Here is an 18,948-nt window from a genome sequence, read left to right on the forward strand (position 1 = left end):
AAGCTAAACTATTCAAGCAAGGTTAAAAAATTTGGCAAAATATGTGTACCAGCTTCTACAAGAAATATAAATAGAAATATAAATAAAAACACCGTTATATTGAATGAATTCACCATTTAATGAATGGATTAAGAAAGGCGGATATTGTGACCTAATCTACGTTCATCAGGAATATTGTTCTTAGTATCGTTAGATTGTGAAAAAACGCTGTTGATAATTAGGTTGTATTTATGGACAACAATACCCTGCCGCAAGTGCAAGAGCCGTGAATCACAAACTTAGAACTGAGAGAATCAACAGTAAAGTATGGCTTGTCTTGTATATGTGAACTTTTGATGCAAGCTTGGAACAGGGCTTTGCAGAAAAAATTGTGCTCGAATAATTCATTTCAGAGCGTTTTCATAGAATGTAAGATGAGTTACTAAAAATAGTTAAATAATCAAGCTAGCATTTTTCTATGAAGTGCTCAACCATGAATTAGTTACTTCTTACTAACTTTTTTTAGCTGTAAAATATTCGACTTATTTTGCTTTAACATTATTTTACTCTTGTTTAAAACGATGCTTGTTAAATAATAATTAATATTTTTGTATAAAAATTCCCGATTAAGTAAAAATAGGTTTATATTTCCCATAAATCAAACTTGAATAATGAATAATAAGATGGGTTCCAAAATAGACAAATATAGCTATTAAAAAATTTATTATTAATGAAAAATAGCGATATTGAAAGTATCCAGAATTAATTAAATTCATAAATTATAGATGATGGATTATAAAAACCACCAAAAGCCGTCGTCTTTCCAGAAAGGTACGAATGGGAGTCGAATAAATCTCATTAGACATATCAATGCTGGTATACCGACGGCTTTAAAACCGATGAAGGATTTGGAGCTAGAGTATACGAAGGAAAACCAAGACTAGGCCTTAGTGAAAGTCTAGGTAATGACTCCACTTTCTTCCAACCAGAAATTGGTGCTATAGAGATGTGACTGCAATCACTAATAAAGGGGAACTGCAGGGAGAAATATATAAAAATTTTATCGAATAACCAGGCGGCATTAAAGGCACTGGCATATATTCGAATTGACTCCAAGTTAGTTTCGAATTGTTCTGATTCGGATCGGAAAAAAAGTAACAGTAAGTTTTCTCTGGTGTCTTGGAAATACTGGTTTTCAAGGGAATGAAAAAGCTAACTTACTTGCCAGGGAAAAGAAACCTTTCGTTGATGTAGCAAGAAGCACAGTCAAAAGAACGATATCGGACTGGTTAAAACATATAAAACGTAAGCACTGTTACGAACAAGTAGGTCCTAAGCATTCGAAAGCTTTTATACACAAACCTTCTAAAAACGGATGCAAAGATCTGCTAGATATATATAGGAATATTCTGTGAATTATCGTAGGTCTCCCAACATTCATATGCCCCTCAAGGACTACATGAGTAAAATCTGACTTTTACAGACATAATAGACCTTGTTATAAAGTTTGGGATGAAAGGACAACTTTAACTTGGGTCAAGTAAAAAGGTGATTAACTGCTCACTCATATTGAACCTAACCTAATTATTTATAGCCGGCACCCAGCAGTGACAAATAAATAGATTAAATTGTTCTGAGAGGCAAAAAATAAGACACATATAGAAAGTAATATATGAAATGGTGAAAACAGATATAAGACAAACAGTGAACATAAACTAAATGTATTACTTGAAATAAGTAATCAATTCGACTAACTCGCAGTTTTACTTTACGACTAACACAAGCAAGCAGTTTGAATCAAAATTTATAAAACTAGTCAAATATGCCACTAAAACTTCTTTTTCTTCTTCTTCTTTTTATATAGACATGACTCTGTTTTTCAATGTGCCTCCAGTAAGTTGTCGTTCCACCGTTTTCGTGGTCTTCATACTGATCGTCTTCCTATTGGAGAACCGTCTCTTGCCGTCTTTACTATTCTATTTGTTGTTATTTGGCTCATATGATCGTTCCATTCTACTCTTCTATTTCTTACTTAGTTTTTGATGTGCTTCACCTTGCATCTGCGTCATATATCTGTACTTCTAGCTCTGTCCCATAGTGTCTTACCATCAACTTTTCTAGGTGTTTTCACACTCCATCACTTTCATCTGACCTTCCAGTTCCAATTTACATTTAAGTAAATTTGCTGTTGTAACTATGCATTTTGTCTTTTTGGAGAAATTAACATGTTAAATTTTCTGGCGGTTATATTAAATTGGTGCAGGTTACGTTGTAAATTATCTTCACTTTGAGAAAGTAGTATTGCGTCATCTGCATAGCAAATTATTTTAAGTTGTTTTTCTCCCATTTGGTATCCTTTTTTAGTTCTTACTGTTTTTCATTATTTCATCTCGGGGACTCAGGGAATCTCTCTGTCTTATCCCATTGCTAGCTTCAATAGGGTCGGTTAGTTCTTCTTCTACTTTTACTTTTATTGTTTTATTGTGTTGTTTTGGTAGATATTTTTGATCGTTTTGATTATTCCTAGAGGTATCTCTCTTGCGTACAGTAAGTGGATAAAAATTTTTAATTTGACCCGGTCAAATGCCTTCGTAGAGTCCACGAAACATAAATATGCTGGTTTGTTGTATTCTAATGATTTCTCTTGCACTTAACTCATTATAAATATAGCGTCGGTGCATGATTTTCCCGACCTAAAACTTTATTGTTCTTGTGCTAGTGTTATAATTCCATTCAGTTTTTTTGTTATTACTATGGTTGTTAATTTTAGTGTTTAATACATTAATTCCTCTATAATTTTCCGGGTCCGATATGTCTCCCTTTTTGAAGAGAAGTATTTGGATGCTTGATCTCCATTCTTGAGGAATTCTGTTTTGTTCTATTATTTTTCGGATTAGTTTTAATAGTTGTTTGGTCAGATCTGGTCGTCCGTACTTTATAAGTTCATAAGGTATTCTGTCCTATCTTTTCAATTAATCAAAAACACAACGAGAGTGTTAAAAACAAAAATGGAAAACTGATGATCAAATTTTGCACGAATAACGAACTAAGAATTAACAACACATTTTTGTGACCACAAAGACCAACACAAATATAGTAGTATGTATAATAAGAATCATCCTGAAATACTCCCCGCCCAAGAGAGCGGCGCCAACCCAAACAAAAGTCAAAGTCGAAGGACTAAATACAGAATCCACGGAATAATTATACAGGAAAAGAATATCAGAGAAGATCGCTGGTAATCAAATATTAGAAAATGATAACATCGAGAAAGCTGGGAAAATAATTAACGCGGCAACAGAATCACGGAGCTGGAAAGAAACGAACACTAACATATCAAACCATAAAAAACCATGGTTTAGAGAGGAAGTGAAGACAAAATGTGAAGAAAAGAAGAAAGCCTTTTTACAATACAGAACACAACAAACACAACAGGCATATAACCACTATAAACGGAATCAGAAATGAAACGAATACTTTAGTTAAACAAATAAAAAAGGAACACTGGCAGAGTTTTGCAAAACAGATAAAACACGATTTCTACGGAATATAAAAAGAAATATGGAGAATGATCAGAGGACAAAGAAAAGAGATGAACGAACTAATAAAAACTTAACACATTCAGAAGGAAACCACTAAAACTAAAGGTATAAAATAAACATATTTTTATGAAAAAAATTTTAACATTTTTCTGTGCGAATTAAAATCAAACAACATATCCCAAACAATTAATTCAATGCGATATAGTTATCAATCCCAACATACGACATAAAAAGGTATTAGGTAACTTCAATGAATGTTGATAGTTCGAACTATTTGCCAATTACTAATAATCGAATCAGAAGATTACATAAAGCTAAAAGCATATTAACCTTTAAAAAAGCAGATCTAATATAATTGAACTTAGAAAACTATATTAATTATAATATCTAGGAGAACAGATAATGTGAGATCATAATAGTTTATTAAAAATTATATGTAGGAAAGGAATGATATGCAATTATTTAAACACAAAAACTAAGATCGATGACATGGTCACTCATTTACGTCTACAGCCACATCATTAGGAAATTATTACGTGTAAATCTAAGTTTTAATTCGCTCAATCTGTGGAGTCTTTGACAATTCTTCAGAAGACCTAAGTTGACTACTAGGTGCCGGCGAATACCCTTGTAAATCGTATAATCAAGAAAGAGCAAACTATCCTGCTATACTACTCCTATGTCGTTCTAGCGTCGTAACTATTATTACATTGATCAAAATATGTAATGAAAAGCTAACTATATTTATGTAAAATAAAGGACACAAGGATGTTCATTTGACTTTCAATAAAATCTGATTTATTACCAACTCATATCACTCACCAACAGTAAACTAATAAAAATTTATAGAGCTGTCTACAAAGATACAATGACACTTAAGCAAACTAATAACCTTGTGATGAGAGGTGTGAGAAAAAAGAATTACTAAATAAATAACCAATTAAGTAACTAAAAAATAAATATTTTTTCATCAAAACTACATAGAGGGGTTTGACAGTTGAAATGTGTAATAAGAAATATTATAACAAAAAGACTCTCATCTAGGGATACATAAATATTAAAAAAAAAAAAGAAACACAAAATGAGATATATGCTAAATTAAAATCGGTTAATAAACAAAAAACTTATTGCAAAATGAACACCAAAATCGATGTTTTTAAATATTGTTAATACCTATTTTAATATTTATTAAAATTTGTTTAAATGTACATGAGCTAGAGAGTTTTATCGTGTATAAATTTTGTGCAAAAGATGGACAAGATTGGTTGAATAGTTTTTGTGAAATTTAGTTTGTTTATTTATAACATTTTTTGAAAAATGTGCTAAATTCTAAGGCAGGTCCAGATAAGACTGAATGGATCTCAATAATCCAAGGTTATTTTCCTCGATAAGACGTATATATACTAACGTCCTATGGAAAAAAAAAAGTTAAAAACAATTACGTTGATGGACACAAAATGATTTATTTATAAATAGCATATTTTAAGCTTATAAACATTTAAAATACTCCATAGATTTTAGTTCAAATTAAATGACAATAACATATTTAGAAAGCTGGTTAAAAATTAAAAACATAACTTGAAAAAAATAAAGGTTCCGTGACTCTTAGGAGCCCAGATAGCCCCTTTTTTTTTAAATCAATGTTACGGTAATTAACAACATTAGGACTGAAATGAACCAATCTTTTATACGACAAGTTATCACTTTATTTGCTAAATGTTTTGTTAAAGACTTAGACTTTTCTTAAAAAAGATTGGTTAATTTCAGCCCTTAATTTTGTTAATTAACATCATCATCATCATCTTTGGCTAGACAAATCTTTGTGGATCTTGGCCTGCTCTAGGATTCATCGCCATTCTGTTCGGTTTCTGGCAACATGTTGCCATCTTCTGATTTTAATTCTGTTGATTTTTAATTAACATAACAGTGAATAAAAAAGGCTATCTTGGCTCCCAAAGGTCATAGGACCATTATTTTGTTTTAACTTGTGTTTTTTAACCAGGTTTCTAAATATTTTGTTGCCATTTAATTTGAATTACTTCTACGGAGTTATTGTAAAATATTTATAAGCTTAAAAAGTGCTATTTATATTATAATCTAATATAAATAGCACTTTTTTTTCCATAGTTCATAAGTATACTTCTTAACGAATAAAATAAGCCCCAGACTATTAATATGCATTAAGTCAAATTATCTGGAACAGCGTTAGAAATTAGCTCATTTTACAAAAAATCTTACAAACAAATTAAGTTTCGCAAGAACTAATTAACAGATCTGACCCATCTCTAGCACACAATTCAAAAAGGACCTCAAGTTTAGGTACATTTAAACAAATTATAATAAATAATAAGAAATTTATTAATAACATTCAAAAACAGTGATGTTGTTATTCATTTTACATTAACTTTTTTGTTTATTATCCGATTTTAATTTAGTATATCTCATTTTGTGTATTTTTTCCAAAAAAAATTGTCTGTTAACGTCAGATCACCAAATAGATGTTCTAGATAATCGCTAGACGATCTCTACAGTTTTTAAGTTATGAGTAGAATAATGAGTTTGCCGTTTTTATTGTATATTTAAAAAAAGTTCCACTAAAAAATTGATGAATCCCTAGACGAGAGTCTTTTGTAGTATCTCATACTACACATTTTAATTATCAAACCCGTCTATGCAGTTGTGTCATGTAAAAAACTAACTTAAGTGGCCTATAAAGTAATTATTGTCGGCTTATCAAAATATAAAGTGTGTAGATAAATATAGAGAAAATAGAACATACAGTGCACAAAATGAAGATGGTGACTATGTAGTCAAATAGCCAATTGGTTAGAACATCGGTAGAATATGAAATTAAAGGAACAATAGACAATTACACAGCTTATAAAGTAAAAAAATTGATATTTTAATGTTTTAGTTATATTCCATAAATAGATTTTGTCAGAATTGGCTTATGAAGTAGACGCTTTGAGTCTCAAAACATTTTATAGGGAACAAACTTAAAACAGCATAAAGAAGAATACGAAGTAAAATTTTTAAAATAAACCCTGTAAGTCACTATAAAAATTAACACTTATAAAATTGAAATAATACGACATAGCAAGACGAATAAATTTAACAAATATCAGAAAAAAACAGGAGAGCTCTTGGTTCTTGTGTAATTTTGCTATACAAGAATTCAGATCCCAAGTTTAATATTAATATGTTACAGTAAACATTGACATTAGATTGAGAATTAATATCTTAGGGTAAATAGAAAATGGAATTACTGATTAGAACAAAAGCACCAAAATCGCATAAATCGAGGAAGATTGAAATCAAGAAATATGAAGCGAACTTATGTTTACTTGGGGTTGTGGCATGATTACGTCATAATAACAACGACTGACTATTCTGTGTTTATTAAATATTTTCTGAAGCTACTATAAGAAAGAAAAAAAGATACACATTTGTTAAAATTAGCATAAAACTGTTAAACTAGAGCGTTGCTTGTCTTAAAACTACATTCATTATACCTAATAGGAATGTGAATTTCAAAAATATCCATGTTAATTAGTACATAATGTTCTAATATGCATAATTGTTATATTAAAAACAGTATGCACTAACAACTTCTATCCATGTGCGCTTCCTGATTGTTACTTCACCGTGAGAATAAATAATATAAATGGAAAACAGTAAATTTTGTAAAACAAGAAGTTTGAAAAAATATATAACAAAATTACATACCTTTTGTTGAGTATCAATATCATTTGATAATGGTTTACATTCCCCTAAGTTGAGTACAGCCAGCAAACAGAAGAAAATAGTGCAAGTCCAAACCAGATGTGTCATTTTGACTAAAAATAAATAACAAATATTAATTTTAACAATCCAACAGTAATATATCTGTAAAAAATATGTTCACAATTTTGTTTCATGCGAACAAAATTGTGCTCCATGTAAATTTTATAAATGTGATATACCGCCAGATTGAAATGAGGCCACAAATGAAATAATACAAAAAAAAATAAAAGTCTTACATGTAACCAAAGCGTGCCTTAACTTAGGAGTGAATGTGATAGTTATATAAAATTCTTCTTATTTCTAAGCCTGCTTCGCAGACTCGAGGATCGGCGAAAGGATACGAGAATGTCATCCAAGTGGTAGCAAGGAGGTCAAGGAAGGTACCGTTAGCAAAACAAAGTGCATATTAAATACAAAGTATTACAGAAAAAACAGTAAATTAATATGGAGTGCAATTGTTTATTGATGTGTGGTTAAAAACTAAGATTAACGATTACTCTCAAAAGGATATTTATTTTCTGTTAGATTTTTCACCCAATATACACTGCGCGTCATTAAAAAGAAATCAGCTAAAGTTTTTGTCATTTTTTAATTTTTAAGATTAGTAAGATAAGTAATTAAGATTGTAATTAGATGTTTGTGTAATGTTTAAAAATATATTCTAAAGCAGTATGCAAGCATTTCTTAAATAACAAATGTCAAGAAAAAAACTACTCCCAAAATGATGATTTTAATGGAAAATTTTAAATATTAATATTGTAAATTTTTTCTGTTTTCTTTATAAAAATCACAATAAAGTCGTGATTTGTAATATTCCTTATTACCACTTGTATTTTGAATTACACTCTCCGTTCAACTTACATTGAATTAATCAAATTCTGGATGTTGTCTTGGCATTGAATTGATCAAATTCTGGATGTTGTCTTGAGAAAAAGCTTCCCATTCTTCTACGAGCGCCAATTGAAGCTGTTTACGATTTATTGGAGCAGGTATTCTGTTTTTTAGTCTTCGTTTGAGTTGGTCCTAAACATGTTCAATCCGGTCCAAATCTAGTCTTTCAGCCAGCCAATTCATTTTTGGCACACCGACGGTTTCCAGGTATTGCGTTGCCATTCTGGCTAAGTGTAGCCGCACGTTGTTTTGCATGAACATAAAGTTTTCACCCACAAACCCAGCAAAAGGCATTTCATGCTTGTCTAGCATTTCGGTAATGTATCGGTAAGCATTCAACGTTTCTCTATTAATAAACACGAGATCATTACGGCCTTCGAATGAAATGCCTCCAAAAAAAAATTACAGAGCCTATTCCAAAAGCAACGCTTGCTCGTCGAGCACAAGCAACATATCGTTCCATACGTCTTTTGTACGTTTTAATGCAACTGTATGAGCCATAAAGAACCATCCTGGACTCATTACTAAACATTTTTTCAATCTTCTATCGCCCAATGCTCGTGGTCTCTAGCCAACTCAAGTCGACGTTGTTGATGTGCTGCTATTAACAAAGGTCCTGTTGCTGGGCAGCGAGTCCTTGGACCAAATTCCCCCAACCTTCTTCTCACTGTAGAAGTGCTTAACGTCCACCCGTGAGCATTCTGAAAACGGTTTTGGATTGCTTTAGCCGTTAAGAACCGCTTTAGCTACGAAGTGCGTTGTAAAGCACAGTCTTTTCTGGCCGTCATGATTCTTCTCGCGCCTGATTCCGGTTGTTGTTCGTGAGATCCAGTCTCTACGGATCGTTGGTATGTTTTTTGGACCAGACAACGACTAACTCCAAGCTGTCTGGCCAGTTCTCTTTGATTCATTCGATTATCAATCAAAGTAACAATTTGAACAGATCCAGCAAATCTCTCAGCCATAGTTTTAAATTTAAAAATTGCACAAGATTACTCTTTGAACAACTGTACACTAATGAAAGATTTTTGAAAAACAGAACAGCCATTTTCCAAGAAAAACAACTTACAAAAACACGTGCATTCTCCGAAGTCGTAAAACTGATATCAATTTTGCGAACTTATTACCCTTAATTGACCTGTCGGCACCCAGCGGCGGTACCTAAAAGTGTTTTTGCATTGTGGGAGTTTATTTACAATAAAATAAATTGAATAAACTTAAAATTATTGAAAAATTCTTATAAAATTCTACGTGGCCTCTTTTTAATGACGCGCAGTTTACACATAACAAACTAAGAACAATAATTAATATTTATTTATCCTATGTCTTATCATAGACATACGACATTTTTGACATAGATATCATAGGTAGGTCCACAGAATCTCTGACTGAAGCATTTCGGTCGTTAAGAGCATCTGCACACAGAATGGGACTAAATATAAATGTTCAAAAGACCAAATATATGTGTTGCACTAGGTCAAGCAACCCGACACCTACACGAATAATAATTGATGACCTAGAACTGGAAGGTGTTGACACCTTCATATACTTAGGGTCGCTGCTAACCAAAGATAACAACGTCAGTGAAGAAATCAAAAGAAGAATAGTGCTCGCCAATAAGTGTGACTATGGCTTAAGAAGACAGATGGCCTCAAAAATGCCTAGAAAAATTAAACTGACTGTATACAAAACACTAATAAGACCAGTGCTAACATATGGTTCAGAAACTTGGACCCTAACACAAAATGACCAAGAATTGCTCAAACGTTTTGAGCGAAAAATACTAAGACGAACATATGGAGGCATAAAAGAACAAGGTTTGTGGCGCAGGTGTTACAATTTTGAGTTGTATAGAAGATTTGGAGAACCTGATGTTGTAAAATTCATTAAGGTAGCACGCCACAGATGGATAGGTCATGCAATCAGACGAGTGGAAGATGCCATAGTCAGAAAAGTTTTTGACCGAAGAGCGCCGATCGGACAACGAAGAAGAGGAAGACCGAGACTTAGGTACCAAGACAACCTAGAAAATGATTTGAAGTCTATCGGAATTAGAGAATGGAGAAGAGTTGCCAGAGACAGGGGCGAATGGAGGATTGTTCTGAAGAAGGCTTTGGCTCATAAAGAGCTGTAATGCCACTGATGATGATGATGATGTCTTATCATTAAAAAAATTAAATTTTTACTATAGGTACATATCACAGAAGAGGTCAATTTAAAAAGATCGGAAATACGGGTCAATTTTTTTTCGAGGTAAACACTTTCAGTGAATATTTTTAGCCCTCAGATTTAATTATGTAGCAAAAGTAAATTTTACTCGTACCCTCACAAGTTATGGGAAGGAGGTCATAATAAAAGAGTGACGAACCCCAAAAAAGGTGACTATCATCTATAACTCGTTGACTACCGAGCAAATTAAGTACCAAAATGTTCGTAATAAAAATTTGCATAACTTTTTTTACTTAAATTTTTTTATTGGGACGAACATGTAAGTAAATAAGAAAAAAGCAAGAATTCATAATTTTATAATTTTAATAAAATTTGATATTTAGCCCTTTAGGTGGCAAGAGACTGGCAATTATATTTTTTTAAATATTTTGTCTTGAATTGTGAAATGAGATTATAAGGAATATAAAACATATTGCCAGAGTAGTCGGTGCGTTTTGATTTGGTTTGAGTCTTCTTACAAACTCTCTGATGACGAGTAGACCCAGAAACACGTGTTAGGGAGTGGTAAGAGACTCAAATTAAATCGAAACGCAACTATTTTCGAATATAAAATAAGCTTTGTTTATGCAATTTATTACAAAAAACAATTTTTTTGAGGTGGAAATATTTATCCCAATAAACTATAATGCTTTCTGCTTTCACATAAATTTCAGTGGAATAATAATTGTCCACTAATGAAAAATTAGGAAAGCGAAAGAAGAATGGATGAACAGCAGATGTGAGGAACTGAGAGAATTACTAAAAAAACATGACTACTTCAATGCATACAAAAAGATTAAGGGAGTCACAAATATGAAGAAAATATTCACAAGAACACTAGTAAATGATAACAACCAAATAGTATCCATGGAAATATATGGGAAAAATACATCGAAGATCTGTTTGATGATGAGAGAACAAAACTACAAATAAATTTAGTACAAGACACAATACTTGATATATTAACAACAGAAGTTACAAAAACAATCAATACAGCAAAACCACGAAAGACCTCAAGTCCAGATGAGATATATATATGTAGACATGATAAAACTTATCAATGAAGAAAATTTTCAGTCCTTAACACTACTATTTAACAAAATATATACCACTAGAATCTTCCCAGAATGACCTTCAACTTATTGAATCATGTCTTCTTTTGTCTCTTCGATTTCTCTTTTCATATCTTATTTTTCATCAACGCTTTCTCTTTTTATATCTTCTTTTATCTCAACGATTTGTCTTTTTATATATTCTTAGTCTCTGTGATATCTTTTTTCATATTTTCTTTACTCAATTTTGAGGACATTTTCGACGCCATAATAACAGCCGAAAATGAAGATGACCTACAAAGATTAATTAAAGAATTCGAAGATACGGCGCTCATATACAACATGGAGATCTCAATATAGAAAACTAAAGCGATAGTGATATCAGCGAAACCGAGAAGATGTAAACTAGTCGTAAATAACCAAATAATAAAACATGTGATGGAAACTGAATACTTGGGAATAAAACTGTCAAGCTACGGAAAAGTGGAAGAAGAAGTACAAAAACAAGTGAACATGGCAAACAAAGCAGCAGGATGTCTCAACAACACAATCTGGAGAAACAAATACATCACAACTGAAACGAAAACCAGGATATATAAATTAACAATAAGACCGATAATGACGTACACAGCGGAAACAAGAGCAGATACGGCGAAAACACAAAGGCTACTGGAAACAACAAAAATGAAAGTCTTACGAAAAATAACAAACCAAACTCTAAGAGACAGAGTAAGAAGTGAGGTAATACGAGCGAGATGTGATGACAGAAAATAGAATAGTACGAATAGCAAGAGACAAATCGCCAAATGGAAGAAGATCGTTGGGACGACCGAGGAAAAGATGGTCAGACAACGTCAATTGAGGCTAAAAACCGAAGTAAAACAGGCATTTTGCCTATTTATAAAGTAGGAAGAAGAAGAAGAAGAATTTTGAGGACTCTATTTTTAATAAAAGACTTATGAGCAACTCTGTCTTCCTGTTTCTCGTTCCTCTTTAGATTTTATCTTTCTGACGACATTTCTTTTCAACTTCTTGTCGACGTTTTTCTTGTTTTTATCAAATAAATTCTCGACAAAAGCTTCTTTCACTTAATTCCACTTTCTTTAGGCACAAATTGTTACGTTTTTCTGTGGGCTCAGGAGTTAGATGAAATACGTAGTTTAACTAATTTTATTAAAACACTCAAATACAAAAAAAGACAACTAACTCACTATATAAATAACAAATGTGTCATTAATAATTAACGTACCTATATCACTATACAAGATAAACACTTCGCTAGTCGCATGAAAAACTAAACTTCAAACGTTGATCATCGACTCAAAAATTAGATCGTAATTTCTAGAATTTGCATGTATATCAAACTGAAAGTCGAGTCAGCGTTTTTAACCGAAATTCCAGAAAAATATCGCTAGTAAAATATTGAGAAGATGTTAGGTAGAATTTTCAAAATATTACAGGACTGTAATTACAGTCACATAATAATACGTTTAACCCTCGGTTAGTGTTCTGGAGTATACCATACCACAGGTATAGGTAATGGATTTTGACAACAGCTATGACCTTGTAAATAATAGGTAAACTTGTGTACTGCATTGGCATGACTCATACCTCTTGTCAAAATCCATTACCTCTACTCCTTTTATTTCTATAAAATCGAAAGTAGATGAAATAGCGCCTTCTAGCGCCTAGTATCTGTAATTTATACATGTTTTCCCACGATGACCTTATTACCAGCTGTACATACAATTTCAGTTTAAATTAAGAGTTGGTCAAAGACGGTTGGTGTGTGTGATACCCTGGTACACTACTGTTGTAATTTTTAGTTGTTTTGTGTTCTAGAGGTAAAGTTACATGATATTTTTGATATCTTTTCGAGATGTACCATGATTTTTATTTTTCTTTCAGCGATACTGAATTATAGAATAATTATTATGTCTTACGAACAAGAGCAGGTAAGGTTAAAATGTTTATGGGCGGAGTTTGGCAGTATTTCTGATGATGATAAATCGTTTATTGATAGTGAATCTGAGGAAGAACAAACCGCATTAGAAAGTCAAGAAGCAATCATATTCTGAAGAAGTGGAGGCTGAAGAAGAAAGTGAATTTTCAAGTGGTTCAGAAAGTGGTAGTGAGAATAATGGTAAGAGATACATTTTAGATAAAGACAAATCAAAGTTGTTCAACCTTCCAAGAAACAAACAAATTAGAACAAGGTCGGACAATCTAATTACATATTTACCTGATGTAAAAGAAATAGCACGAGAAAAGCAGAGTGTTCTTGATTGTTGGTTGATATTCTTTACAGAAGAAATGTTAAATGACATTGTTGACTATACAAATGTAAATTTAGCGACGAAAGCCTCACGGTACGATGCACGACATCAGTATTTAGTCAAAGAGACTGACAAAATAGAAATCAAAGCTGTTATAGGCCTGCTCTATTTTACGGGACTTTACAAGTCAAACCAAAAAAATATTTCAGATCTTTGGAATACTGATGGAAGCGGTATTGATCTCATTCGAACAACAATGTCGCAACAAAGATATTCCATTTTGTTGCAATGTTTGCGATTCGACAATGTGCAAAATAGAGTAGAACGGAAACAGATCGACAAATTGGCAGCAATTAGAGGTAAGACACACTATATACCAAGTCAACATCTTACAATAGACGAAAAACTGAAATCGTTCAGGGGACGTGTGTCATTTCTTCAATACATACCGAATAAGCCAGCGAAGTATGGCTTAAAAATATTTGCGCAGTGGATGCCAAAACTTACTACTGTCTAAACATGGAAGTTTACGTCGGCACACAGCCAGAAGGATCTTTCCGACAAAGTAACAATCCGCAAAACATAGTTGAACGTTTGATTGGGCCAGTTTCTGGTACTAAACGTAATATGACTTTCGATAACTTTGTTACCAGTTATCCGCTCATGATCAATCTACTTCAGACTCATCATCTTACAACGGTTGGGACAGTTAGGAAAAACAAAAGGCAAATTCCAATAGCACTTCTGAACACACGAGAAAGAGAAATTCGCAGTTCAAAATTTGCTTTTAAAGGAGATATACCGGCTGTCTCATATGTGCCAAAAAAGTAAAAAAATGTAATCCTCTTTTCTACATTGCATCATGATGATACTATAATTAAAGAAACTGATAAAAAGAAATTACCTAAAATTATCGACTTTTACAATTCAACCAAAGGCGGTGTAGACATATTGGATGAGCTATATGCTAATTACAGCGTATCAAGAAATAGTCATCGTTGGACTTTGACACTATTTTTTTAGTTTTTGAATTCAGCTGGAGTGAATGCCCAAGTTATAAATAAAACAAATACAAAAAACGATTAATTAAATAGACGAATTGTTTTGAAAGAACTGGGTGTGCAGCTGATTTCTGAGTTTCAACACCAACGAAGACAAAACCCTTCCTTGCGTCGACCACTACGTGATAATCAGCAACCAGAAGTACATCAGTTGGGAACTAAGCGACGTAGGACAAGCAGTAGATGTTCTGTTTGCCCAATAAATAAAGATAGGAAGACTTTTTACATATGCATGTGGTACTCCAATTTGTTTGGAACACGCAATAATAACGTGTTCAAATTGCGACAGTTTTGAGGAGTCGCAACTTTTTTAGTTTTCAATGTATTTTGGCGAATATTTTTTTCTTTAGTTTGTAGAATCTTAGGCTATAAGTTTATTTAGAGTTGTGTTATCAATAAAATTTTTCATAATATCTGTATTATAGTTCACTCGTGTTTTTTGACTAGCATAATTGCAATATGTTGGATAAATTATGTTTACAATTTAAATATAACAATTTTACAGCACCATATTTAATTGAATTTGAATCATAAATAAGTATAAAATCAAGAATAACCATTTTAAATGATTAATATTAAAAATTTTAACGTCCTGCGTTAGTTTACCGCAGAACCGCATTTACCGTTAGAACACCGTCGTGCTAATTTATCTAGGCACACTAACGCAGGGTTAAGGTTATGTACGGATTTTTGGTTTTTAGTTTTCTAAGGATTCAGATGATAGCGTCGCAGATCCTAACTAAGGAAGAAGTTAGTTCATGCAAAAGACGTATTGATACACTTGAATCGTCTGACATGGAAACACCTGTCACAAAATATGACTGGACCAAATTTATTACCAGTAAATAAAATTCTCCCGCACTCCGTTTACTAGTAAAATTGGATTTCACGTTGAAGTTAACACAAGCAGTCCCCTGTCAATTTTAAGCTCATTCCTAACGGAAGAATCTGCACTGCAAATAATCACCCAAATTAATTTGTATGCTCATCAAAAAAACATCAAGTTGGAATTTTCATTAGAAGAATTGAAAGCATTTCTTGGCATGGTTTTATACATGAGGTTCCATTACCTTCCTAGTATGAAACTATATTGGTCCAATAATGAAAACTTCCATTCCGAAAAAATTGCAAAAATTGTGCTCCTAAAGAGATTTCTGAAAATTATGAGGTTTATCCACCTACACACGAAGATGCCACAGAAAGATTCTAAAGGATTCAACAAACTTCACATATTACGTCCAATCACAAATTACTTGAAAGAGACATTTGCACGTGTTTACAATCCATTGCAGAATATAGCAATAGATGAATCAATGATTGGTTTCAAGGAACGCTCGTGAATGAAACAATACCTTTTTATGAAGCACATTAAGGAGGGATTTAAAGTTTGGGCTTGTTGTTGCCCTGAGACAGGTTTTGTTTAAGATTTTGACGTGTACACCGGAAGGGAGGATAAAAATGATGGAATGGGCTTAATGGAAAAAGTTGTTCCCAGATTATCGACGAAGTTTTACGGAATTATTATTGTCTATATTTTGATAATTTTTGTAGCACCATAAGGCTTGTTGAGGGGATGCTCATAGATACTATCTTTTCCTGTAAAACAATTAAACAAAATGGAAAAGACTATCCTAAATGTCTAAAGCCTGACAAAGAAATGCATCCGGGTGATTACGACTTTACACATGCAGGTGATGTTGGAATTGTGAAGTGGAAAGAACGGGGTACTAAAAGTGTTTCTGTCATATCTTCTATGTATGATTTATCTGAAGTGACGTCTACACTAGAAATTAAAAAAGAAAAAGGCTTCCAGTTAAATGTTTCAGGATGATAGAAGTACATGGGAGGAGTAGATAAAGACTTTTAATACCTTTCGAGGCTTCCTTGTAAACAGCCCAGTAGTATACAATATTACAATAAAAGAGAAACGAAAGAAGCCTGTATCATAACTTAAATACCATTGATTGGTAATTTCAACAATAGAAATAAAATAGGGTACGCAACAAATAGGTGCAACAAAAGGAAGAAAACGTAAACGTTCTAATGGGTCCTATACTTTAGAAAATTCTATCAGACCTTCAAACGTAGGTGCTCATATCCCAGAACAGATCAATACATACCGTCAATGTGGCTTATGCAGTCCGAAGAAAACAGAAAAGATAAGTAATATGATTTGTGTTAAGTGTAATATGGCTTTATGTAAGGAATGCACCGTTTCATACATCTTAAAGCGTAAAGTGACATACAATTGGCAAGTATAAGTATTTGTGATTTTTAATGTACCATCGTATGTATAACTTTAAAATTTTTCATTCTTCTTCTTAAAGTGCACTCTCCATTACTGAAGGTTGGCTATAACTACAGCAAATTGCTCTCTATCTTGAACTATTCTTAGTATCGAATGTGTCCATGCCTGTTCAGTCTCTTACATTTTTCATCCAGGAGCATTTTCTTCTTCCTGGACCTCTTCTTCCTTTCACTTTTCCTTCTATTATCAGTCGTAGGAAGCTGTATTTTTTTCCTCTGTAAATATGTCCTAAATAAGTCGTTTTTCTGGTTTCTACAATATTTAGGAGTTCTCTCTCAGTCCCCATTCTTCTCAGTACCTCGTTGTTGGTTACATGCTCTGTCCAAGAGATCTTCAGCATCCTTCGAAAAAGCCACATCTCGAAGGCTTCTACACGTCTCAGACTTGTGATTCCGAGAGTTCATGTTTCCATTCCTTATAGCAATATGTATAGCAATAAATGAATGTTTTTAAAAATTGGTATCAAATATCCAACGATAAGGTAGAGTTTATTAGGAATTTTTTCATTCTTTGAAAAGCGGACCTAGCATACTCTACAGGGTGTTTCAAAAAAAGGTAACCCCGTCTCTGGAGTAGGTAAAAAACTGAAAAATAATTGGGACTTGCTTAGTAAAAAATGTTTGTAACGCCATCCGTCTTGGAGATACAGTGCGTTGAACAAAAAAAAATTTACGCATTTTTTACGATTTTGCCGAAACTACTGGCAACATTGTAATGAAATTGTATACGAATATGTTTTGGAAGCTCATACATCCCATGGATTTGTTTTTATATCTGATTCTCATAGAGGGCGCTAGTTACACGAATCGTACTACGTATTAGTCAATATAACTTTTTTAAGAGTATAATTATTAATCAAAATTTCAAGTAAACTTAAACATCATTCAATTTTACACGAAAAAGGTAATCTTGGTAAAACTTGATACTGTGTACCGTTTTCGGAATATTTTGATTTGAAAATTATGAAGTAATAATTGATGCTGGTACAAAATAGTTAGTAATTAAACAAAATTCACAAGAAGAAAATTAAATTAATGACTAAGAACATAAAATAAAATTCAATTACAGTAAGTGTTCAAAATGCCCTCCGTTTTCGCGAATACACAAGTCTATTCTTTTTTCTAAAGATTCCATTAACCTTCTAAACGGTAGGGGATCAGCTATGATGTCATTAAATTGACGTTGAATTCTTTCTTCCAATTCTTGGCGTGAATTTACCTCTGTAGCATAGAATTTTTTCTTAATATACGACCAAACTGCGTAGTCCAAAGGGTTAAAATCGCATGACCGAGGATGCCAATGAATCGGAGCTTCTGCACCTCTACCAATCCATCGATTCGGAAAATGATTACTCAACCAGTTACGACACCTTCTATCAAAGTGTGGTGGAGCTCCATCGTGCATAAAAAATAAAGATCTTCGCTCATTTACCGTTAAATCTTCTAATATCTCGAATAAGGAATTATTTAAAAAATCAAGATACATATAACCATTTAAATTTCCAGGTAGAATATGATAACCTATTAATTTGTTATCTAAAGTTGCTGCCCAAACATTAACTTTAAATGAGTGTTGATAATGTGATACCCTTTTGACTCGTGGATTTTCATCACACCAGTAGTGTGCATTATGGGAGTTAAACATACCTTGTCGCGTAAACGTGGCATCGTCCGTAAAAAGAATGCATTTTAAAAAATTTGGATTGTGGGTTGTCCTTTGTTGCAATGTTTCACAAAAATCCACTCTAACGGGTAGATCATCTGGCAAGAGCTCTTGGACTTGTCTGTAATGATACGGATGTAATTGTTGTTCTTTCAGTATCCGCCAAGTACTTAAAGAAGAAGTATT

General features: G+C 32.7%; 1 protein-coding gene and 1 long non-coding RNA gene across 5 annotated transcripts in view; one reads left to right on the forward strand and one right to left on the reverse strand.

Moving 5' to 3' along the window:
- Positions 1 to 18,948, reverse strand: part of LOC140439921 (uncharacterized) — a 116,500-nt gene that overhangs the window by 52,647 nt on the left and 44,905 nt on the right. For 2 of the 4 annotated variants that reach the window (XM_072530095.1, XM_072530093.1), the window contains exons 1-2: positions 7,541 to 7,628; positions 7,248 to 7,357 (exon numbers count right to left, since the gene is read on the reverse strand). In XM_072530095.1, the coding sequence (XP_072386196.1) occupies positions 7,248 to 7,352 (105 nt within the window). In that variant the 5' untranslated portion in view covers positions 7,353 to 7,357; positions 7,541 to 7,628. Of the gene's footprint in view, positions 1 to 7,247; positions 7,358 to 7,540; positions 7,629 to 18,948 lie in introns of those variants that run through there. The other 2 variants (XM_072530094.1, XM_072530092.1) reach the window with 1 other exon arrangement.
- On the forward strand, positions 13,256 to 13,559 carry LOC140438376 (uncharacterized). Its single transcript, XR_011950517.1, has 3 exons — positions 13,256 to 13,299; positions 13,364 to 13,410; positions 13,479 to 13,559. It is a non-coding gene; the product is annotated as an uncharacterized lncRNA (long non-coding RNA).

The sequence above is a fragment of the Diabrotica undecimpunctata genome, chromosome 4 (genome assembly GCF_040954645.1).
Source record: "Diabrotica undecimpunctata isolate CICGRU chromosome 4, icDiaUnde3, whole genome shotgun sequence".
In the NCBI taxonomy this organism is placed as follows: domain Eukaryota; kingdom Metazoa; phylum Arthropoda; class Insecta; order Coleoptera; family Chrysomelidae; genus Diabrotica; species Diabrotica undecimpunctata.